The following is a 20,990-nucleotide window of genomic DNA, read 5'->3' as shown; positions in this document are numbered from 1 at the left end:
ACAAACAAGGATCAGAGTTGGAGGAGGAAAACCAGAGAATTTAAGCTATAGATAGCAGTGTTCAGATGTAATACAAACACAGGGGCTTTATCTTTTTCAATGACTCAGCTGCTGCTAAGTCACTTCAGTCGTGTCCGACTCTGTGCGACCCCACAGACGGCAGCCACCAGGCTCCCCCGTCCCTGGGATTCTCCAGGCAAGAACACTGGAGTGGGTTCAGAACACCAAAATAATATTATCACAGTTAAGTGATAGAATACATTTTGTGTACATTTTTAGTTTTTACTAGAAATTTTATTTACAAGAGATTAGTTTTCTTTTGTATCCATTCTTATCAGGGGCCAAGAGTGGGAGTGAAGTGGTTTATGGTCTCTGAAGGTTTAGGTGCCTCAGCTGTGGGCATTGCTCAGCTGCCTCCAAACACACACAGCCCAGGAGCAGGGCTGGCAGCCACTTTAGCATTTCCTCTAAATCTCCAGAGATCTAACAGCAATGGGAAGGGACTCTCACAAGCTTCTCAAATCATTCCATGCACTTTCTTAGCACTGTCTGCAAATTCACCACATCATCAACAGTCAGGCCCCGGGAGAACAAAGCAACTTCATTAAAAACTTGCTATGTGTCCTAAACAGGGCATTTTTTAAAATGGCTAAAGGAACCACGGCTTTCAGGATATGCAGCCTTCGATTCCCTTTCCATATTTGCTCCTAAATTTTTCAACAAAGTTAGGCTTCCCATAGAAGGTGGCAGCCACAGAAAAAAATGAAGACAAAAGATGAAACAACTAGATGATACACCCAAGTAGAAAGGTGGGGGGCAGGGTGTTGGGGGAGCAGTGTTTGCCTTTTGTATAGAAATATCTTCCCTGGTAGCTCCGTTGGTTAAGAATCTGCCTGCAATGAAGGAGACCACCAGCAATGCCCGAGACCTGGGTTTGATCCCTGGGTTAGGAAGATCCCCTGGAGAAGAAAATGGCAACCCACTCCAGTATTCTTGCCTGAAAAATTCCATGGACAGAGGAGCCTGGTGGGCTACAGTCCATGGGGTCACAAGAGTCGGGCATGACAGCGACTAAAGCACCACCACCACCATCTTATTTAATTGTTAAAGTCCTCCATTATTATAGAGTTAAATTTTTCCCCGTCTAGAGTTTGCAGCCCATTGGTGAACCTTAAAATCATTTTGAAATCAAAAGCAGGCTGTTTTAAAAACAATAGACCAGGATGTGCTGCAGTTCAAAGGGGAAACCTCATTTAATAAAACTTCTCAGTTACACCTGTCTGTGTATGTACTGAGTTATACCATAAAGTGCATTTCTTACTATGCACCATAACCAAAAATTTGAAAACTCACTGAACTATAGTTTGTTTTATAATAGAGGAGGGTTTTTTAAAGACATCATTGTTTTTCATCTGTTTATTTTTACTATATTCACCTGGCTCTGCCTTAGCTGGATGAAGTCGGAGCAAGTAGCTTTTTCAGATATTTCACTGCCCTTTCCACTATAAATTCCTTGAACTTACAGTATGCTTAAGCCATAAGACTTTATATACATATAAATACCAAATTCCTACTGATTAGGTGACATACCAATAGACCAATTGTCACTCTGAACTACTAGGTATTATACACCCAATCCGCTACATTCAAGCCAACTGCTGGAAGCACTTCACAGCTTTTAAGATACAAGGGCACCATCTTCTGGTGAAATATTTTCTTTGTTGGGCAGATATGAAAGAGCTACCAAAAATGTCATTTTTTGAGCAAAAATTACAACTGACATCGTATATACATTGATACTTTTAGAGCTTTTTACTTCATTTAGGAGTTTGCTCCATCTCTGAGAAGGCGCTTTCTATTCCCCAGCAGTGACAGGAGCTAGTCTGTCCTTCCTGACTTTCCGTTAAGCGGAGCTGGTTTCAAGTTTCAGCTCCTCCTTGAATTCCAGCTTGCTGAGACTTTCCTCTAGAATCATCCAAAATGGAGCCTCTCACAGCCTACCCTTTGAGATGTTCAGGGCCCAAAGCAAAGGCATTTGCAGTCTTGCTGTCTATGGTTCTGTGCACAGTAATGCTATTCCTCCTACAACTCAAATTCCTAAAGCCTAAAATCAACAGCTTTTATACCTTTGAAGTGAAAGATGCAAATGGAAGGGTGGTTTCTCTGGAAAAGTTTAAAGGCAAAGTAAGTTGCACCTTCTGATTTTTCTGTTGTTTGTCCATGTTCTCTGCTTATTGTCTTAACAGTCCATTTTTTACTGTTATATGTTCATGTTATAATTTAGTCCTCAGAGAAATTAGTATATCACTTTAGCCATCAGTGCTCTCATAGTTTTTATGCTAATTGATAACTGATTATCTTAACTATTTGCTTTAAGATGTTTTAAGTGCTGGATTAATACTTTATATTATTTAGGAAATTCTAATAGTAATGTGATTATGGAGTATGCCATATAATGTGAATATGAAAGTATTAACTCCACAATCTAACAGCATTAAAAAGCACCCTATCAATAATCATATTTTATCTTTTATTTAAAAAAAAACTTTCGTGAGTACCTAGGGCTTTATTAATGGCTGTGATCTTTCAGAGTTTTAACTCAGGCATTCGGGTTATGATTTTCAGTAGAACTGGGGACATCTACTGTATCGAATAAATTTCATAAAAATATGAAATAACCATCTATCAAAGGTTGTATTCCTCCAAAATGGTTTAGGGTTTTAACTACTTGCAGAATTTTTTTTTAATCTTTTATTTGCTTCACTTTCCGGTTGGATTTTTTTCTTTTTCCGGGAGGTTGCACTAGTTGTAAACGTGGCTAGTGACTGCCAACTCACAGACAGAAATTACTTAGCACTGCAGGAACTGCACAAAGAGTTTGGACCATTCCACTTCAGCGTCTTGGCTTTTCCATGCAATCAGTTTGGAGAATCGGAGCCCCGCCCGAGCAAGGAAGTAGTATCTTTTGCAAGAAATAACTTCGGAGTAACATTCCCCATCTTCCACAAGATTAAGATTCTAGGATCCGAAGCAGAACCTGCATTTAGATTTCTTGTTGGTAAATATCTACCTTGCCTCACCAATTTAATGTTTTTAGTTGCTTTCATTTTTAAAACAAATGTACCAGGACCATACTTTCCTATTTCATTTTAAATGTTTTAGTGGGAAAGTTTTATAAAACTATCAAAGAGCTAGATTCTCATCCTCTGTAACTTTCTAGAAGTTATGCTTTCCTAAAATCAATGTTTTAACTTCTTGGATGGCAAAATAAATCTACTACAGTGTATTTTGTTCCTTATTATTTTCCCAAAGAATATACTTTAAGCTGGCTACACATCTTTTATCAATATTGCTGAGCATTATTAGTTAAATTAATCTTTCTGGTTAATTTTTTGTTGCCTTATCTGAGATATTATCCTCAAGGGTGAATAACATCTCAGATTGCCAGGTGGTTTTTGGTAAAATTCAAAATAACACATCCTGATTTTTTTTTGGAGGAGGGTAGTGTAAGGCTACCTCTGTAACTAAGCTAATTATGGAAGTCTATTTAAAGATTTTTTTCAGCATAAAGGGAGTGCAGTATTGTGACTAAGGGCTAAGCTTTAGCCCCAGCATACCTGGGTTGAAATCCCTGCTCTGTTGCCTTTGCTGTGTGACTCCAGGCATGTAACTTAACTTCTCTGTGTCTGTTTCCTCCTTTGTAAAATGACATCAATAGTATCTACCCCTTAAGATTGTTTGCAGGGTTAAGTGTGTTAATAATAAAAATAAAGTACTTACTTACAGAGCTTCCACTGTGCCAGACCCTATTCTAAAGGACATTCAGCTCATGTCCTCTCATCTAACTTATGTGGATGATTGCCTCAGTCGTTTCCACTGCAGGTAATTTGAATTTTGCTAAAACCATGACCTTAGCCAGGCAATCAATCTTCCAATCCAACAAACTGGCTAATGATATTCTATAATACTTAAGTATGAAAGCAGAATCTTCCAAAAACACGGTATTCAAATTTCTAGGGAAAGTCAGCATAATGCCTAACACCATCAATAACAACGAAAGTGAGGTCTTTATTCCTTTTATTTCCAGGATACACTGAGGTGAAGAAAAGCCAGAGCATGTGTCCGTGTAGTAATCTCTCAATTATAACAGCCAAATACTTGAGCACAATAGCTCCTAGGTTCTTCCCCTTTGTCACTAAAAAAGAAACTCCACTTACCCTGTGTAATCAAAAAGGTAACAGTGATTTAAGGTTTCACTAAAGTTAGATGAAGCTCCAAAGGCAAAGACTATGAAATGATGGCTAAATGAAAATTAGATCTTTTTAAGTTGGCCAAAATAGATGTGATCACAAACAAGATGGCTCTGTAGAGGTGTTCAGGTTGTTCACTGAACAGGAATAAGGGGTCACATGGAGGCTGAAACCCAGGCAAATGAAACATATGTGCCTAGGGACTGTTCCCACCTAGAAGGGTATCTTTTTCTAATTCACACAAAGATGAATGTTATCTTTTAAAATACATTTTCCTTTATAGAAAATGTCTATTGTTCAGAATGATTATAAGAAGACTTTAACCAATAATATGATGCTCCTACCAAGTCAATTATGTTTGAGCTAATCAGCAATACTCCTAATAATGAAATAATCAGTGTAAATCCTTGGCACAGTATGCAAAATATAGCACACATAAGTAAACATTAGGCTACTTTTTTATTTTTTTTAACCTATGCTCCCTTATTGGTTCTTTCCCCAGCATAATAAACAAAGGATCGCCCACCTTTAAAAACTCTAAGCAGTATGTTCCCTCTACCTACCTCATCACTAACATCTTTGAAAGAATAGTTAACATTTGGTTTCTCTGCCTCCCTGTCTCTGCTTCCTTCTTAGAGCACCGTGTTTGATCTCTCATTCCAATGACCCTCCTGAACCTAGTGGGTCTCAGTGCCTATGACTTCTACTCCAGCTCCTTCTCTTCTTTCCAGGTTCCTTTATTCCATCCACCCTTACCTCTACTGATCCTCAGGATTCTGCCACATCCACCTGGGCTCTCCTTACTCTGTCCCCTTTCCCTGGGTAAGCTCTAGCTCCTAAGCTCCAAAGCTTCCTCTTATGGGGTGTCCCACATAACCTGAATCCCCTCATGCACAAAAATGAACTTGTCGTCTTCCTCCTAATATCTACTTGCTTTGCCTTGTACCCTATTTTAAGAGCATGAGCTCTTCTAATAGAAAGGACTGGATATCAATCCGGATTCTACCATTCACTAGCTATGCGACCGTGAGTCTAGACCTCCATTTTTCTCATCTGCAAAATGGGGATAATAATAATAGCCAAGCTTTACAGAGTTGCTATACAGATTAAATGAGAGGTCCATTTAAAGCACTAAGCATACATTACTAGGTATATAATAATTATTTATATTTTTCTCATGAAGTGAAGTGAAGTCGCTCAGTCATGTCCAACTCTTTGCAACTGCGTGGACTATACAGTCCATGGAATTCTCCAGGCCAGAATAGTGGAGTGAGTAGCCTTTCCCTTCTCCAGGGGATCTTTCCAACCCAGGGATCAAACCCAGGTCTCCCACACTGCAGGCAGATTCTTCACCAGCTGAGCCACAAGGGAAGCCCATTTTTTCCCTTCATACTAGTCAATAATAATGCACACAAATCCTGTATGATATAAATAGAAAAAAGTTCTACATTTCTTGCCTAAATTAATATGTATCAAAAGGATGTCTGCAGTTATTTAGCATTCCTTACTAAGTAATACATAACAACATCAAAAACATACACTTACTATGAAAAATAATCCATACATTCATGTTACCAAAGACCATAGAGCATCACTTTATCTTAAGAAAAAATGTTAAGCAACTGAAAGTTTCAGCTAGTGATAAGGTAAATTTTTTAGTGGTTCAGATCAACAAATCTAGCTGATTTCATTTCATGATTCTAGTTCAGTACAATCTTCAGTGAAATCACCAAGTATATAGACATCTGATTACACAGACTTTGAGTTTGGGTGTTTTGCTTTTTGTTTAGTTTGGTTTTTGAAATGATGACAATTCTAGAACTTGATTCTATAAAGTTGTAATTTATTCAAATACTAATAGAAATGAAAATCTTGACAAAGAATAAAATTTTATTCATGAAAATATATTCTGATATTTTAGATTCTTCAAAGAAGGAACCAAGGTGGAACTTTTGGAAGTATCTGGTCAACCCTGAAGGTCAAGTTGTGAAGACCTGGAGGCCAGAGGAACCCATTGAAGTCATCAGGCCTGAGATAGCAGCTCTGATTAGACAAATGATTATAAAAAAGAAAGAGGATCTATGAAAATGCCATTGAACCATTATATGGCAATAGTCAGAATACAAAAATGTCTCCATGGGGGTTTGGTCCCCTTTTAAATTAACTCTGACAATTAAATATGGAACTGAAGGATAACTTTCCTTTTATGTTATCTTGTTAGTGAGTGGTAATGAATGTCCACAGTATAGATGTTACCTAAAGCAAAAATAAACAGCAGCCAACGACTCTAGATGAAATATATTAAATACTTCATCCGACCACACTAAATAATTCAGAATACCAATGTGCTTCAGTATCCTATTGTTTCACTTGACATTTTCTAGGATTGTACGTGATGGAAATGTCAACACACTAGACCACTGTTTGAATTCAAGATACTGTGTGACATTTCCAGAGTAACTGTAAATGATATTTTTATGTAATGAAAGGCAAAATAAACATTGAAAATGTGAAATATACATAGATTCTAATCCTTATGTTTTTTGTTTCATGTACAGAATTTTGTTTGTTAAGTATAGGGTCATGGTATGTTTTACTATATCCAGCCAGATCAATGTCATTTAGTCATAAGAGTCATGTCTGACTCTTTGCTACCCCATGGACTGTAGCCCACGAGGCTCCTCTGTCCATGGGATTTTTCCAGGTAATAATACTGGAGTGGGTTGCCACTCTCCAATCCAGCCAGATCAGTTCAGTTCAGTTCAGTTCAGTCACTCAGTCGTGTCCGACTCTTTACGACCCCAAGGACTGCAGCACACCAGGCCTCCCTGCCCATCATCAATTCCCAGAGTTTACTCAAACTCATGTCCATTGAGTTGGTGTTGCCATTCAACCATCTCATCCTCTGTCGCCCCCTTCTCCTCCCACCTTCAATCTTTCCCAGCAACAGGGTTTTTTCAAATGAGTCAGTTCTTTACATTAGGTGGATAAAGTATTGGCGTTTCAGCCTCAGCATCAGTCCTTCCAATGAATATTCAGGACTGATTTCCTTTAGGATGGCCTGGTTGGATTTCTTTGCAGTCCAAGGGACTCTCAAGAGTCTTCTCCAACACCACAGTTCAAAAGCATCAATTCTTCAGTGCTCAGCTTTCTTTATATTCCAACTCTCACATCCATACATGACTACTGGAAAAACCACAGCTTTGACTAGATGGAACTTTGTTGGCAAAGTAATGTCTCCACTTTTTAATATGCTAAGTTGGTCATAACTTTTCTTCCAAGGAGCAAGCGTCTTTTAATTTCATAGCTGCAGTCACAATCTGCAGTGATTTTGGAGCCCAAAAAGATATAGTCTCTCACTGTTTGCACTGTTTCCCCATCTATTTGCCATAAAGTGATAGGACCAGATGCCATGATCTTAGTTTTCTGAATGTTGTTTTAAGCCAGCTTTTTCACTCTCTTCTTTCATCAAGAGGCTCTTTAGTTCCTCTTCACTTTCCGCCATAAGGGTGGTGTCATCTGCATGTCTGAGGTTATGGATATTTCTCCCGGCAATCTTGATTCCAGCTTGTGCTTCATCCAGCCCAGAGTTTCTCATGATGTACTCTGCATAGTTGTTTATTAATGACATTATCATTTAATATCAATATAAATGACATAACATTTGAAAAAGGCTTGATCATTTTCAGTATTTCTTATTTTCCAGAAGCAACTCAAATTCCACAATTAAAATATTAACACTTGAGTCAATCTGTATTTCTGAGTGAAAATTCCAAGTGTAAGAAAAAAGCCATAAGTATATGATCATTCAGCTTGATTCTTTCAGGTTAATTTTGGTTAATTCCTTACAGGTTAATTTTGGTTGCTAATCTGGTCAAACTAGATTAGCCATTTGGAAAGAATTCAATGGTACATCATTCTCATGGCTATAATAAGAAGAATCAACTCCAAACAGTCAAAATGGTTAATGTAAAAAAGGAGTGAGTGTAATTATAGGAGAAACATCAGCAATCACTGAGTCTGTTGAGAATCACAACATATCTTTTCTTCCAAAGTCCTGATCTTTATGTTTTGTCAGCCTTCTAATTACTAACAAAGCAACCTTCGCCCCATGAAATTAATCTTATTTCATAAAGGAATTAAACAGGAATAGTGAATCACTGCAGATGGTGACTGCAGCCATGAAATTAAAAGACACTTACTCCTTGGAAGGAAAGTTATGACCAACCTAGATAGCATATTCAAAAGCAGAGACATTACTTTGCCAACAAAGGTTCGTCTAGTCAAGGCTATGGTTTTCCCAGTGGTCAGTATGGATGTGAGAGTTGGACTGTGAAGAAAGCTGAATGCAGAAGAATTGATGCTTTTGAACTGTGGTGTTGGAGAAGACTCTTGAGAGTCCCTTGGACTGCAAGGAGATCCAACCAGTCCATTCTGAAGGAGATCAGCCCTGGGATTTCTTTGGAAGGAATGATGCTAAAGCTGAAACTCCAGTACTTTGGCCACCTCATGCGAAGAGTTGACTCATTAGAAAAGACTCTGATGCTGGGAGGGATTGGGGGCAGGAAGAGAAGGGGACGACAGAGGATGAGATGGCTGGATGGCATCACTGACTCAATGGATGTGAGTCTGAGTGAACTCCGGGAGTTGGTAATGGACAGGGAGGCCTGGCATGCTGCGATTCATGGGGTCACAAAGAGTCGGACACAACTGAGCAACTGAACTGAACTGACTGAGTGGGGGCAAAACAATGTGAAAAAATTTGGCTAAGAAGAAAGACCCAATCTAAATAACTGAATTGACTCTCCAATTCTGACCTGATGAGTGAAAGTGAAGATTCTTTTTCATGATGAAATCAGCAATGCCCACCTGAGTATACAATTCTGCTACAGCACTTACAAGTTCTTAAACCAAATATATCCTGGAATACCTTCTGCTTCAACATATATGTCCAACCCCCAGCTCTGAATGGATTTAGTAAGCTCTCAGGTAGGGGTGGAGTGTGGTTCCCCTCAGGTCAAGGGGATCTACCGGAGTACCTAAAGAATGGCAGTGTGTAAGCAAGCCTGCTTCTCCCTCTCACCAGCAGCAGGGCCTTCAGCCAGGGCACTACTTTTCAGTTTTCTCACCTGTAAATTGGTCATGGTGGGGGTGGGGGGAGTCAAACTGAACAAAAAGCCCCTTCCAAGTTACCAAGGTGTGTCAAGTGATCAGAAATCAATACTAACCTATTGTTGAAGAAATGGAAACCACCTAACCAGTCTATCCATCCTTTGCAAGTGTGCCACCAAAAGCCTTTAAGCAATTTGAATTCTGGCCTCTAAGCAAAACTTTGTTGAGCCCTCAAGTGCTGCTTCCAGAACATCCTTGCCACATACTCCCACTTATGACTTCCATGAGTTCACAGCAGTGCTGTGAGACTGCTGGGGTGTTTATGCGCTCACATCAGGGTATGTGCAGCACTGCAGAGGCTACACCAATACCCCACTGCCAGACAGACCAGAACTGTCCCGGAGAACACAATTCAGATGTCCATCCTGCCCCAAACCACTAGTTCTCTCCAAAGGCATACAAAGTGGGTTTTTCACTTATGTATCTCCTGATTTGCTTGCCTTATTCAGTCTGCAATCTCCACTAGATTAGACTTCTCTCCTCTCACCACTCTGAACATGCAGGGAGGGCAGGTGGGGATTTGAATGTGTGACATATGGGTGTCCATTCAGGGTTATCGCATCCAACCAGGCCGTGCTGTGTGCTCAGTCACTTCAGTTGTGTCTGACTTGATGTGACCTATGGACGGTAGGCTGCCAGGCTCCTCTGTCCACAGGATTCTTCAGGCAAGAATACTGGAATGGGTTGCCGTGCTCTCCTCCAGGGGATCTTCCCGACCCAGAAATCAAACCCACATCTCTGGCATCTCCTGCATTGCAGGTGGGTTCTTTACCCACTGAGTCACCTGGGAAGCCTGTCCAACCAGGCTACATGTGGTAAAAGGGAAGAGAGCCATTTGCTCATGTGTTGCTACCCAGACCTTAAATGTCTCATGAACACTGCCAGCAAACACACAGAGGGAAAAAAAATGCATCTTTCCTGAATTGAGCATAAGCTCTATCTCAGCATCAAAAAGTCTGGGACATAAACTGCTACAGGCTGCCTGATTGAGAAGGATAACAGAAAAATAGTAGGTAAAAGAGTATTCAGTAGTTGCTCTTCTGACACAGACTAAATCTATTTTACTTTTAGTGGTTATTAATTCAATGACTTGAAGTTAGTTTCAGTTTGTTTGGGAAGTGGAGAGGAGTACTTCCTACTAACTCCTGATCTTCATCTAATAGCAGCAGAGTGTGCTGTTACACATAGCAGAGTGTGCTGGAGATTTGAATAAATATGAATTGGCCAGAAATATTCCCTAGAAGTTGTATTTCATTTTTGAAATTTTATACTAATCATAGTGTACCTACAGCATGTATATATGTACATAAATGTAATTCTTAATAACTATAGTTAATCACAATGGTGTGATCACTCACCTAGAGCCAGACATCCTGGAATGTGAAGTCAAGTGGGCCTTAGAAAGCATCACTATGAACAAAGCTAGTGGAGGTGATGGAGTTCCAGTTGAGCTATTTCAAATCCTGAAAGATGATGCTGTGAAAGTGCTGCACTCAATATGCCAGCAAATTTGGAAAACTCAGCAGTGGCCACAGGACTGGAAAAGGTCAGTTTTCATTCCAATCCCAAAGAAAGGCAATGCCAAAGAATGCTCAAACTACCACACAATTGCACTCATCTCACATGCTAGTAAAGAAATGCTAAAAATTCTCCAAGCCGAGCTTCAGCAATTCGTGAATCATGAACTTCCCAGATGTTCAAGCTGGTTTTAGAAAAGGCAGAGATCAAATTGCCAACATCTGCTGGATCATCGAAAAAGCAAGAGAGTTCCTGAAAAACATCTATTTCTGATTTATTGACTATGCCAAAGCCTTTGACTGTGTGGATCACAATAAACTGTGGAAAATTCTGAAAGAGATGGGAATACCAGACCACTTGACCTGCCTCTTGAGAAACCTATATGCAGGTCAGGAAGCAACAGTTAGAACTGGACATGGAACAACAGACTGGTTCCAAATAGGAACCAGTCAAGGCTGTATATTGTCACCCTGCTTGTTTTCACCCTGCTTGTTTAACTTATATGCAGAGTCCATCATGAGAAAAGCTGGACTGGAAGAAGCACAAGATGGAATCAAGATTGCCGGGAGAAATATCAATAACCTCAGATACGCAGATGACACCACCCTTATGGCAGAAAGTGAGGAGGAACTAAAAATCCTCTTGATGAAAAGTGAAAGAGGAGAGTGAAAAAGTTGGCTTAAAGCTGAACATTCAGAAAACGAAGATCATGGCATCTGGTCCCATCACTTCATGGCAAATAGATGGGGAAACAGTGGAGACAGTGTCAGACTTTATTTTCTGGGGCTCCAAAATCACTGCAGATGGTGACTGCAGCCATGAAATTAAAAGACTCTTACTCCTTGGAAGGAAAGTTATGACCAACCTAGATAGCATATTGAAAAGCAGAGACATTACTTTGCCAACAAAGGTCCGTCTAGTCAAGGCTATGGTTTTTTCCAGTGGTCATGTATGGATGTGAGAGTTGGACTGTGAAGAAAGCTGAGCACTGAAGAATTGATGCTTTTGAACTGTGGTGTTGGAGAAGACTCTTGAGAGTCCCTTGGACTGCGAGGAAATCCAACCAGTCCATTCTAAAGGAGATCAGTCCTGGGTGTTCATTGGAGGGACTGATGCTAAAGCTGAAACTCCAGTACTTTGGCCACCTCATGCGAAGAGTTGACTCATTGGAAAAGACTCTGATGCTGGGAGGGATTGGGAGCAGAAGGAGAAGGGGACTACAGAGGATGAAATGGTTGGATGGCATCACCGACTCGATAGACATGAATTTGAGTGAACTCCGGGAGTTGGTGATGGACAGGGAGGCCTGGTGTGCTGTGATTCATGGGGTCGAAAAGAGTCGGACACGACTGAGCGACTGAACTGAACTGAACTGATAGTATATATGGGCTTCCCTGGTAGCTCAGTAAAGAATCCACCTGCAATGCAGGAGACCCAGGTTCAATCCTTGGGTCAGGAAGATCCTCTGGAGAAGGGAATGGTTACCCACTCCAGTATTCTTGCCTGGGAAATCCCATGGACAGAGGACCCTGGTGGGCTACAGTCTATGGGGTCACAAGAGTCAGACAGGACTTAGTGACTAAACCACCACCATGTAACAAACATACAGTGGTGACTCATGAACACTTAACAACCAAATCCCTAGTGGAGGAGTTCCAAGTGCGGCATTTCCAATTTCTATGGCGTGAACACTTGCACATAGTCAATTTTAATCTACTAATCGTTTCATAACTGGCTTGTAAAATTTCTGAAAATTTAGCAATCGATTCTCACCAACTAGGACAAGCTGGCTCTAGCCCAAAAAGATTTAAATCAGACTTAATCAGGGTATCATAAGAATCTCCAAAGAGAAAAATCTGAAGCAAAAACATAACATATATACTCCTTCTTGTTATCACATATATACTATTTTGACAGGTTATATATAAATGTGGATGTATATGCAGTTACTGAACTACGAAAAGCTGCTAACATTTTAACTGTATACTCACACTATAATGACCTAACTGGACTGCAGGTAATTTCAAGTAGGAAAACACTCCAGTAAAAAATAAGAAAAATATATATATACAAAATCTAAGAAGGAAAACAAAAACTACTTGTCTATTTTCTTTAAACATAATGGCTGTTTCAAGACTGCCCATCATGAGCTGGAAAATCCTGAGTGATCCCTGTACAAAATCACGTGTAGTCCTGACAACATTTCCCTTTGAAAGAAAAATGTCAGGTTTGGGTGAAGCTAATATGGTGACACTCTATATTTATCCCTCAGCTTGACTTCATCTTCCCCAGGGAACAATAAAATCCTAACTGTTACACCAAGAAACTAATACATCACACTTCTTTCCATTCTCCACATACCCTCTTCCCTCTGAATAGTTAAGGCCACACTTTGCTGAGGGAAGCCTTCTCTTTTGGGGGCAGGGGCTGCTGGGGGAGGGCAAGTAAAGAGTAGTGAGGAGCTAGGGCATTTTCCAGAGGGAGTGATGGGAAGCAATTACATCCCCAGCACCAATGGGGCTGCCGCAAGAGAAAACACCCAAGAAAAAATACTTTGAACCAGTGTTGCCTGCCTCCCTCTTCTTTTTCAACCCTCTTTCCATTCTCTTCCTTTGACATCCCAAGTGTGACCCCTCTCTTTCCTTCTCATTTCTATGGCAAAGTTTTCTTTTTGAATTTATACATACAATCAACTCCTTACCCACTGATCTCATTTATTTTTACTGCACTCCATTCTTTCTTCTTTCTCATGGTCTCAGTAATAAGAACAACTATGTCTTCTGTTTATTCAGTATCAATGTTGGCATTTTATGTCTTGCTCTTTACAAAAATTTTTAAAAAGTGAAACACAAAGGACCAGCCTCCTAAATTTAGTAGGTTTTATTTTTTATCAACAGATCAGTGATTGTCTATAGAAAATAACATATTGAAATTTAACCTTAGAAAAACAAGATGAAAACAATATTTACATGTAAAGGATACTTAAATACAAAGATGCTGAAAATGGAATGATACTAGGCAACAACAAAGAGATAAGATTTAAACGTAGCAAAACACTTAAGAGTCAAATCATAGGTATCTATTTAACCCATGGTTCTAAAAACATTTACATTTAAATAAGAATTTAGATTATTTTACCAATAACTTATAATCCAATGCAATAAAGAATGTGATGTATTTCTCACATCTCATTTAGGGTGAAAATAATTGACCAAACCAGCAAAGTCAGTTCCATGAACTTGCTGCAAATGTCCACACGACCACAGTGTGTCTGGGACCCAGCACAAACCTGAAACTGCTCCATGGGTCAAAATGTGCTCCAAGGGAATGAGAAAATATTTAAAGTTATATTTAATGGTCAGTTCTCCCCCTTCACAAACTAAATCTCATGCTCTTTTCTAAACACTGTATGAGTCTGTGATTTTACAGAAAATGAAGACTGGAGACAAGTCTTCTAAACAATTCACCCCAGCCCCAGCCCCCCTAAATCCCCAATTTTCTTCATATTCAAGTGAAAATGTTTTAGTTGACTGACTCATTTGGCAAGTTACCTAAATTCTTCCTTTAGCTGTATACACACATGGTAACTGAGACCTACTCTAATGTCAAATTAAGAAACTAATCATTCAAAAGGAATATTGAAGACTTAGTTGAAAATTGGAGGAAACATTTTAGTTTTTCCATTCCAAATTGTCATTATATTCTAAATTTTATACTTAAAATATATAATTTCTCAAATACTTTAATACTGTCTACAAGTATGCAGACTCCAGAATATTATCTGAAATTTTTAACATAATTAAGTAATAGTTGACTATTATTGAGTAGTTCCTTCATCATTATAAACTGTTCATTGTATTATAACTAAAAGTCGTAATAAGCATTATGTAAAGAAGGCCCTGGCTCATGGCAAAAAGTACACATACACACACACATATTACTTAGATTTAATTATACCCATTACTGATGCTCATTATACATGCAATAAGATAGCAGTTGCATGTTAGCTGATGGCACTCACATATTCAACCAGCTAACAATACACTGCCAACCCATCACACATAGGTCACCGGTGTACTTCGTTAACAAGAAGAATTTATCCAGAAGCAAGTGGCAGGGCAGTTGTGGCTGCTGAATTGACCCAAAGCAGCCAGCTAACAATACACTGCCTACCTGATTCAGGTCACTGCTGCTCATCATGGCCCATGAAGTCACTGAGGCTAAATTTGTAACATGAAACAGTGGCAGAACTTTCATCTTAATAGTCACATTTTAAAAAACTTATAGACAAAACCTGTTTCTCCAAAAATATTATAAGAAATAAAATCAATATTTTTTCATCTATTCAAAAACTTAAAAAAAGAAAACTTTCAAAATACTTCCACTTAGGTTTATAAACTAAGGCTCAGATATGAAAATATGTTATGGCTTACAAGTGAATTAAGAAAGTTATAATTAACTACAGTTTTTCCAATGACTTTTATTCACAGACCAAAAGGCCAGTCGTTTGTATTAAATAGTAAAATACCTAGGAGTCATGGTTATCCAAAATCTGGGCATAAGACAAATCTTCAGCTACGTTCAGGAAAAATAAATATATGAGTATTCAGGGAATTTAAGGAATTAAATGCCATTTGTTTTCTGATACAAAGGATATTAGTCATTACATTCTGAAAGTGCATTCTGAAAGTTATGTGTTGAATTTATTGTGTCACCAAAGAAATACAGAAAAATGTGAAGGTCTAGAAAACCCTAAAACTGGTGGATTTGAAACTATAATCGATGCGTAAAGACTAAAGGAATGTGAACTATTTAGAGAGAAAAAAAGTGAATCCTGATAAGGAGGAATCTAAAATCTAAATCATATGCATGCGTGCTAAGTTGTTTCAGCCGTGTCTGACTCTGTGCGACCCTATGGACTGCAGCCCACCAGGCGCCTCTGACCATGGAATTCTCCAGGCAAAAACACTGGAGTGGGTTGCCATTTCCTTCTCCACCGGATCTTCCCAACCTAGGGATCGAATCCGCGTCTCTTTCGTCTCCTGCATTCTTTATCTCTAGTGCCACCTGGGATCCATAAAGTAAAAGAGCTATTTATGTGTAAAAGTTAAGATGAAAATCTTTGGATTTGTTTTATTTTCACACTGATTACAAGAGAAGCTGAAAACCTTTGCGTTCAGACTTTCAAGGTGAAATTTAACTGGATCAACAGTTAAATTACTAAGCTAGGACGGTGAATACAATGGCACCCCACTCCAGTACTCTTGCCTGGAAAATCCCATGGATGGAGGAGCCTGGAAGGCTGCAGTCCATGGGGTCGCTGAGGGTCGGACACGACTGAGCAACTTCACTTTCACTTTTCACTTTCATGCATTGGAGAAGGAAATGGCAACCCACTCCAGTGTTCTTGCCTGGAGAATCCCAGGGAAGGGGGAGCCTGGTGGGCTGCCGTCTATGGGGTCGCACAGAGTAGGACACGACTGAAGCGACTTGGCAGAAGCAGTAGTAGGACGGTGAATTTATGCACTTCTCCTCTTGACCACAAGATGGCACCATTTCCGGTTCTTTGGAAGGCAAGATTATGAATGCAACAGAGGGGAGTGCAACTAGCAACTGTTAAAAAGAAATTTTAACAGCCAGCTAGAGATGCACTGCCTACCTGACACATTCAAGCTTCATTTTTTTTTTTCTGTAGAGGCAAAAACTGAAAAGTACCATTCAGATACAAATGATTACCGTTATTTGGCAGATATCTTCAATTTCTTACAAAAATGTTTTAGATATAGACTCTGAGGTTAGTGATGATATGAGACGTACAAATTTTCTACATTTTCAGATCATTTCATAGGTACAACAAATATCTTTTTAGCAAGAATTAGTTTGTTCAAAGTCATATTTAAGACAGAGAGCTCGATTAAGCACTGGACACTCACCTTGGGAGAAACTTGACCTCTCCTCTGCTTCATGTCTTTGTCGAGCACCCGCATGACATCCTCCTTTGAAAATATAGGCAACATATTGGAATACAAACTATTTAGAAAAATCATAATATGAGGTGTGAATGTTTCTAGAGCCTCCGCTTGTCAAATTACATTCACTTTTAAAGCAAACAACCATCTCCCGAATATAAATTACACAATTCAATATTAGATTTAGAGTTCTGAACCACCTCTTGGTCCTAGACAGGTATTACAAACAGTGACTTCGACAAGAAACCCCTTTAGGAAGCTGGGGCGAAGAAACAGAGGGGCGTTACTCACCCACAGAATCTCTTCTTCAGTGCGGACCCTCCTCCGGGCGGCGCGCTCCAGTTTCCACTCCATCTCTGGAGGCGTTTGTCCTGCTGGCTCGAGTGTAGCCTCTCCTCGACCGCTTTTGGTTTTGTCCCCCAAGAATAAGCCAGTCTTGACGCTTAATCGTCAAACCCCAAGTCTAAGCCAGTCTTGACCCTTAATCGTCAAACCTCTGGAGTCTTGTCCCCTAGGACGATCATATTTCACTCCTAACCTCCATTTTCCTCCCACTCCTCCCACCTCTCTTAGAGCTTGGTCCCCAGAGTACCGTTTAAAAAGCCTGCTGGGCGGCCGCCGGAGCGGGAATTCCCCTGCCCGACTTATCATTGGCCAGAACTGCGGTGACGTCAGACTCCGGGAGGGATTCCCCCTGCCCGCGCCTGGGTCCTCCCTCCCTCCCGGCCGCGGCCCCGCCCCGCAGCCTCCAGCTCTTTGTCCGCGGAGGCGCGCTCCGAAGCGCCAAGCTTTGCCGCGAGCCGTGGCGGGTCTGAGCTGCGGCGGGCGCGGAGGGCTGGAGAGCCGCAGGAGGCGAAGGGGTTGGCGGGCAAAGAAGCGGGTTCTGTGAATTAACGTTCTTTCCATACTAGAAACAAAAATGTTTCGTAATAACGGGCCCTGCACCCTTTTCCTCGGCCCCCACTTATTCTCCAGCCCCATCATGCTGCCTTTGAGGCATCGGAGGGGTACAGTAACTCTGGCCGCCTCTGTTTGGGCGATAATCACCGTTGTGTAAGCAACTGAGTTTAGGCGTGTTCCCCCAACGTGTTCATCAGCTCTCCCTCCTTATTCAAACTGACTGGAAAATGTGGCAAGATTTCTATGCTGATAAGAAAGGGGGGAGCACTGACGTATTTATTCAAGAAATTCTCCTTTGCTCTAAGTGGTCAGCTTCTCTCACTTGATCTTATGAGCTTTCTTCCCAAACAACGGTTATTGAGTTGGTGAAAGAGCCTGTGACCTGATAAGGAGTGAAGACCCAGCAAGAGAGCTGAGGAGACTAGGGAATATGTGATAAAGAAGAGGATGATATTGGGGGTTGAAGGAGGGGCTTGGGGAAAAACGAAAAGGAGCCAGATGGGCTGTGCAGCCTCAGCTGCCACACCTGAGCTGCCAGGCTGCCAGGAGAGGAGAGCTGTCCGTATGGCAGGAGGGGAAACCGTCTGGGAAACCTCTGACAGTCTGAAAGCCTGCTCCCCACTCCCCTTATCACCTACCTCCTCCCTGCCCCGCCCCCAACTGACAATGGACTGAAAGTGTTAGTCACTCAGTTGTGTCAGACTCTGTGACCCCATGGACTGTAGTCCACCAAGCTCCTCTGTCCATGGAATTCTCCAGGCAAGCATACTGGAGTGGGTTGCCATTCCCTTCTCCAGGGGATCTTTTCCCTCTAGTACAACATATGAGTTTATCCATTTGAGGGGGTGGGGAGAGTTAACAGATATGATGATAGTCAAAAAGGTCAGTGATTTTTTAAAAAAATCTAAACTCAGTCTCCTGCTTTCCTCCACACTGAAAGCAAGAGAAACAGCACCAAGGCTAAGACCCAATCTTAAGACAATTTTCTATCCACAATGATAAAGGTTAGGGGAAATGCTGCACAGGGTAACAATCTTCAAATGAGATTCATCAAAATTCTTGCTAGTCAAATAACCCTTGGATTAAAAGATCTCTAAACTTCACCCACAAGACTTCTACTTTCCTTTCAGTGCATTCAAAGGATACTCATTCCAACTTCCAGTAAATCCTTTCAGCAAACAAGGAGGCTAAATAAAGTGAAATATCATTGGATAAGAGTCAGATGTACTGTGGATTTAAAAGATTAGTTTTCAATACCAACTAAAAATAGCAATACATTGGAAATAGTATTAAAGGCTTTTTATCTTTGGTCTATTTTAAATACCATTTTACATTTACCCATTTATAAGAATGGGTACAAACTTGGGAGTAACAACCAATTCAATTAATGAGCTTATAAATACATATAAATTGTGATTTTAGACCCCATGTTTTTTACAAGTACTAAGGATAGCAAATTATTCATTTAGGATTCAGTTTTCTATGAGTAATACCTTCATAAATTCCATTGTAGCCACTAATTCCATGGTATATCTCACAGCCTCCAAAAACCTTTTCTCCCTAATGTAAAGTAGAAAAATATTAGTCAAAATTTTCCTTTTAAAAGCTATTGTGCATTTTAAATATTCAGATTGAAATTTAACTTCAGGATAATGGAAACAGAAAAATCACCATTTAGCAAATATCACACTATCCCAGTCAGAAACCATGAATGCTAAAATTGGTGTGAATATGATGAGGATGTTTTCTTCCTATGATTAAATACAAAAAGAAAAATTATGACTTTTCATTGGACAAACCTGGCAGACACTACCTTCACTAAGTAATCTCACCATTAATGACACATAAACCTCATGTGCCTCTTGATGTTGTGTACTTGGAAGGGGACAACATTACTTCTGTGATATTCTTGCCCCCCAAAATTGTAACTTCAATAATGAGAAAATACTAAATAAACCCAAATTGAAGGACATTTCAAAATAATTGGCCAGTAGTACTCTTCAAAAGTGTCAGACAGGTAGAAAGACTGAGAAACTGCCACAGGTCAGAAGAAACTAATTAGACATGACAATTAAATGCATTATGAGATCCTGGATTGAAATCTAGACGGGCGGGGGCGGGGCGGGGGAGGGGGGCGCCGGTGACTAAAGTACATTTGTTGGATACTTGTGGAAATGTGAATAATATCTTGTTGATTAGTTAATAGAGTAATAGTAATGCTAATTACCTGGCTATAATCATTTATTATTGGTATGTTTAATGTTAATATTTAGGGAAGTTGAGTGAAGGACATAATGGGATTCTATCCACCATTTTTGTAACTTTTTCTAAGCCAAATTAGTTCAAAATGAAACCTTAAAAAATTTTTTAATTAAACATCATGTGGTTATACAAATAGAAAAAAACTACGGTACAACTGTTTAGGAAATATATATCTATATATACATACTCTATAAACATTTTATCTTAACTTTTTGTCAAATATGTTTTACGAATAACGGGCTAATTCAAATGTTCAGGGCCTGTGTAATTTACTATCCTCAAAATATCTTTAGGAGTGGATTTTGAAGATAGATTTGTAATAATGAGAAAGGCTGTGAGGAAGATCCCTTGGCAAAGGCCAGAGTCCACCTCCAAGGATGTGGAATAAGAAGGTGACGGGGAAAACAGGTGGTTTAGAGAGGCACAGAGAAGGGCGAGAGGGAAGAAGCTTTTCCGGGCTCATCTCTTGCTGGTGCTCTGAGTCTGAGCAGGGTTCTACCGATGGGAAGGAAAAGGATATCCAAGCTTCCCAAACGCAGCGGGTTTTGTTACTTACATGATCACATTTTCACTCTAAATAATAACAACGTTCACTATCTCAGAAATGTACAATATACAAAGTAAGCTCCCTTCACCCGCTCTCCCAAGCTACTATTCCTTTCCTCAAAGCATCGTCAAACCTTTTCCAACGTATTTACAGACTTACACATAAATAATCCGGCTCTGTGAAGCTTTCTACACAGATGGGATCTTACTATGCTTATCTGTTTCGCAACTTGCTTTTTCTACTTCACTGATTTCAACTGCTTTCCCAGAAACGCAAACCGGAGAGCTCCCCCGCCCCAATTCCAACGGTCTGTTGGCGCGGCGCTCGGACCGCGGCTCCTCCCGCGCGGCTGGAGGCTGGTAGCGCGTCCAC

General features: G+C 40.1%; 2 protein-coding genes across 5 annotated transcripts in view; one reads left to right on the top strand and one right to left on the bottom strand.

Annotated features, from left to right (window-relative positions):
- Positions 1-20,985, bottom strand: part of CDC20B (cell division cycle 20B) — a 68,357-nt gene extending 47,372 nt beyond the window's left edge. The window contains exons 1-5 of one of the 3 annotated variants that reach the window (XM_070774683.1): positions 20,778-20,985; positions 19,303-19,369; positions 18,956-18,996; positions 17,201-18,184; positions 16,874-16,936 (exon numbers count right to left, since the gene is read on the bottom strand). In XM_070774683.1, coding sequence (XP_070630784.1) covers positions 16,874-16,936; positions 17,201-17,263 — 126 coding nt within the window. In that variant the 5' untranslated portion in view covers positions 17,264-18,184; positions 18,956-18,996; positions 19,303-19,369; positions 20,778-20,985. The other 2 variants (XM_070774681.1, XM_070774682.1) reach the window with 2 other exon arrangements.
- GPX8 (glutathione peroxidase 8 (putative)) lies at positions 1,941-6,769 on the top strand. 2 transcript variants are annotated; one of them, XM_019983073.2, is made up of 3 exons: positions 1,942-2,184; positions 2,797-3,058; positions 6,172-6,769. In XM_019983073.2, exons 1-3 carry the CDS (start codon positions 1,981-1,983, stop codon positions 6,333-6,335), a joined length of 630 nt encoding a protein of 209 aa, XP_019838632.1. In that variant the 5' UTR covers positions 1,942-1,980; the 3' UTR covers positions 6,336-6,769. The 2 variants fall into 2 exon arrangements, with proteins under 2 accessions (XP_019838634.1, XP_019838632.1); XM_019983075.2 differs by lacking the exon at positions 2,797-3,058 and having other exon boundaries at positions 1,941-2,184.
- Positions 20,986-20,990: the final 5 nt, after the last annotated feature.

The sequence above is a fragment of the Bos indicus genome, chromosome 20 (genome assembly GCF_029378745.1).
Source record: "Bos indicus isolate NIAB-ARS_2022 breed Sahiwal x Tharparkar chromosome 20, NIAB-ARS_B.indTharparkar_mat_pri_1.0, whole genome shotgun sequence".
Taxonomy (NCBI): Eukaryota; Metazoa; Chordata; class Mammalia; order Artiodactyla; family Bovidae; genus Bos; species Bos indicus.
The sequence above is the reverse complement of the archived record's forward strand: the minus strand, read 5'-3'. Positions and strand labels throughout refer to the sequence as shown.

What these genes read in the sequence shown, in the direction of transcription:
- GPX8 (XM_019983073.2), top strand. Translation starts at nt 1,981, where the DNA reads ATGGAGCCTCTCACAGCCTACCCTTTGAGATGTTCAGGGCCCAAAGCA. An exon ending in TGGAAAAGTTTAAAGGCAAA is followed by an intron (nt 2,185 to 2,796) that starts GTAAGTTGCACC and finishes TTTTTCCGGGAG; the next exon opens with GTTGCACTAGTTGTAAACGT. An exon ending in TGCATTTAGATTTCTTGTTG is followed by an intron (nt 3,059 to 6,171) that starts GTAAATATCTAC and finishes CTGATATTTTAG; the next exon opens with ATTCTTCAAAGAAGGAACCA.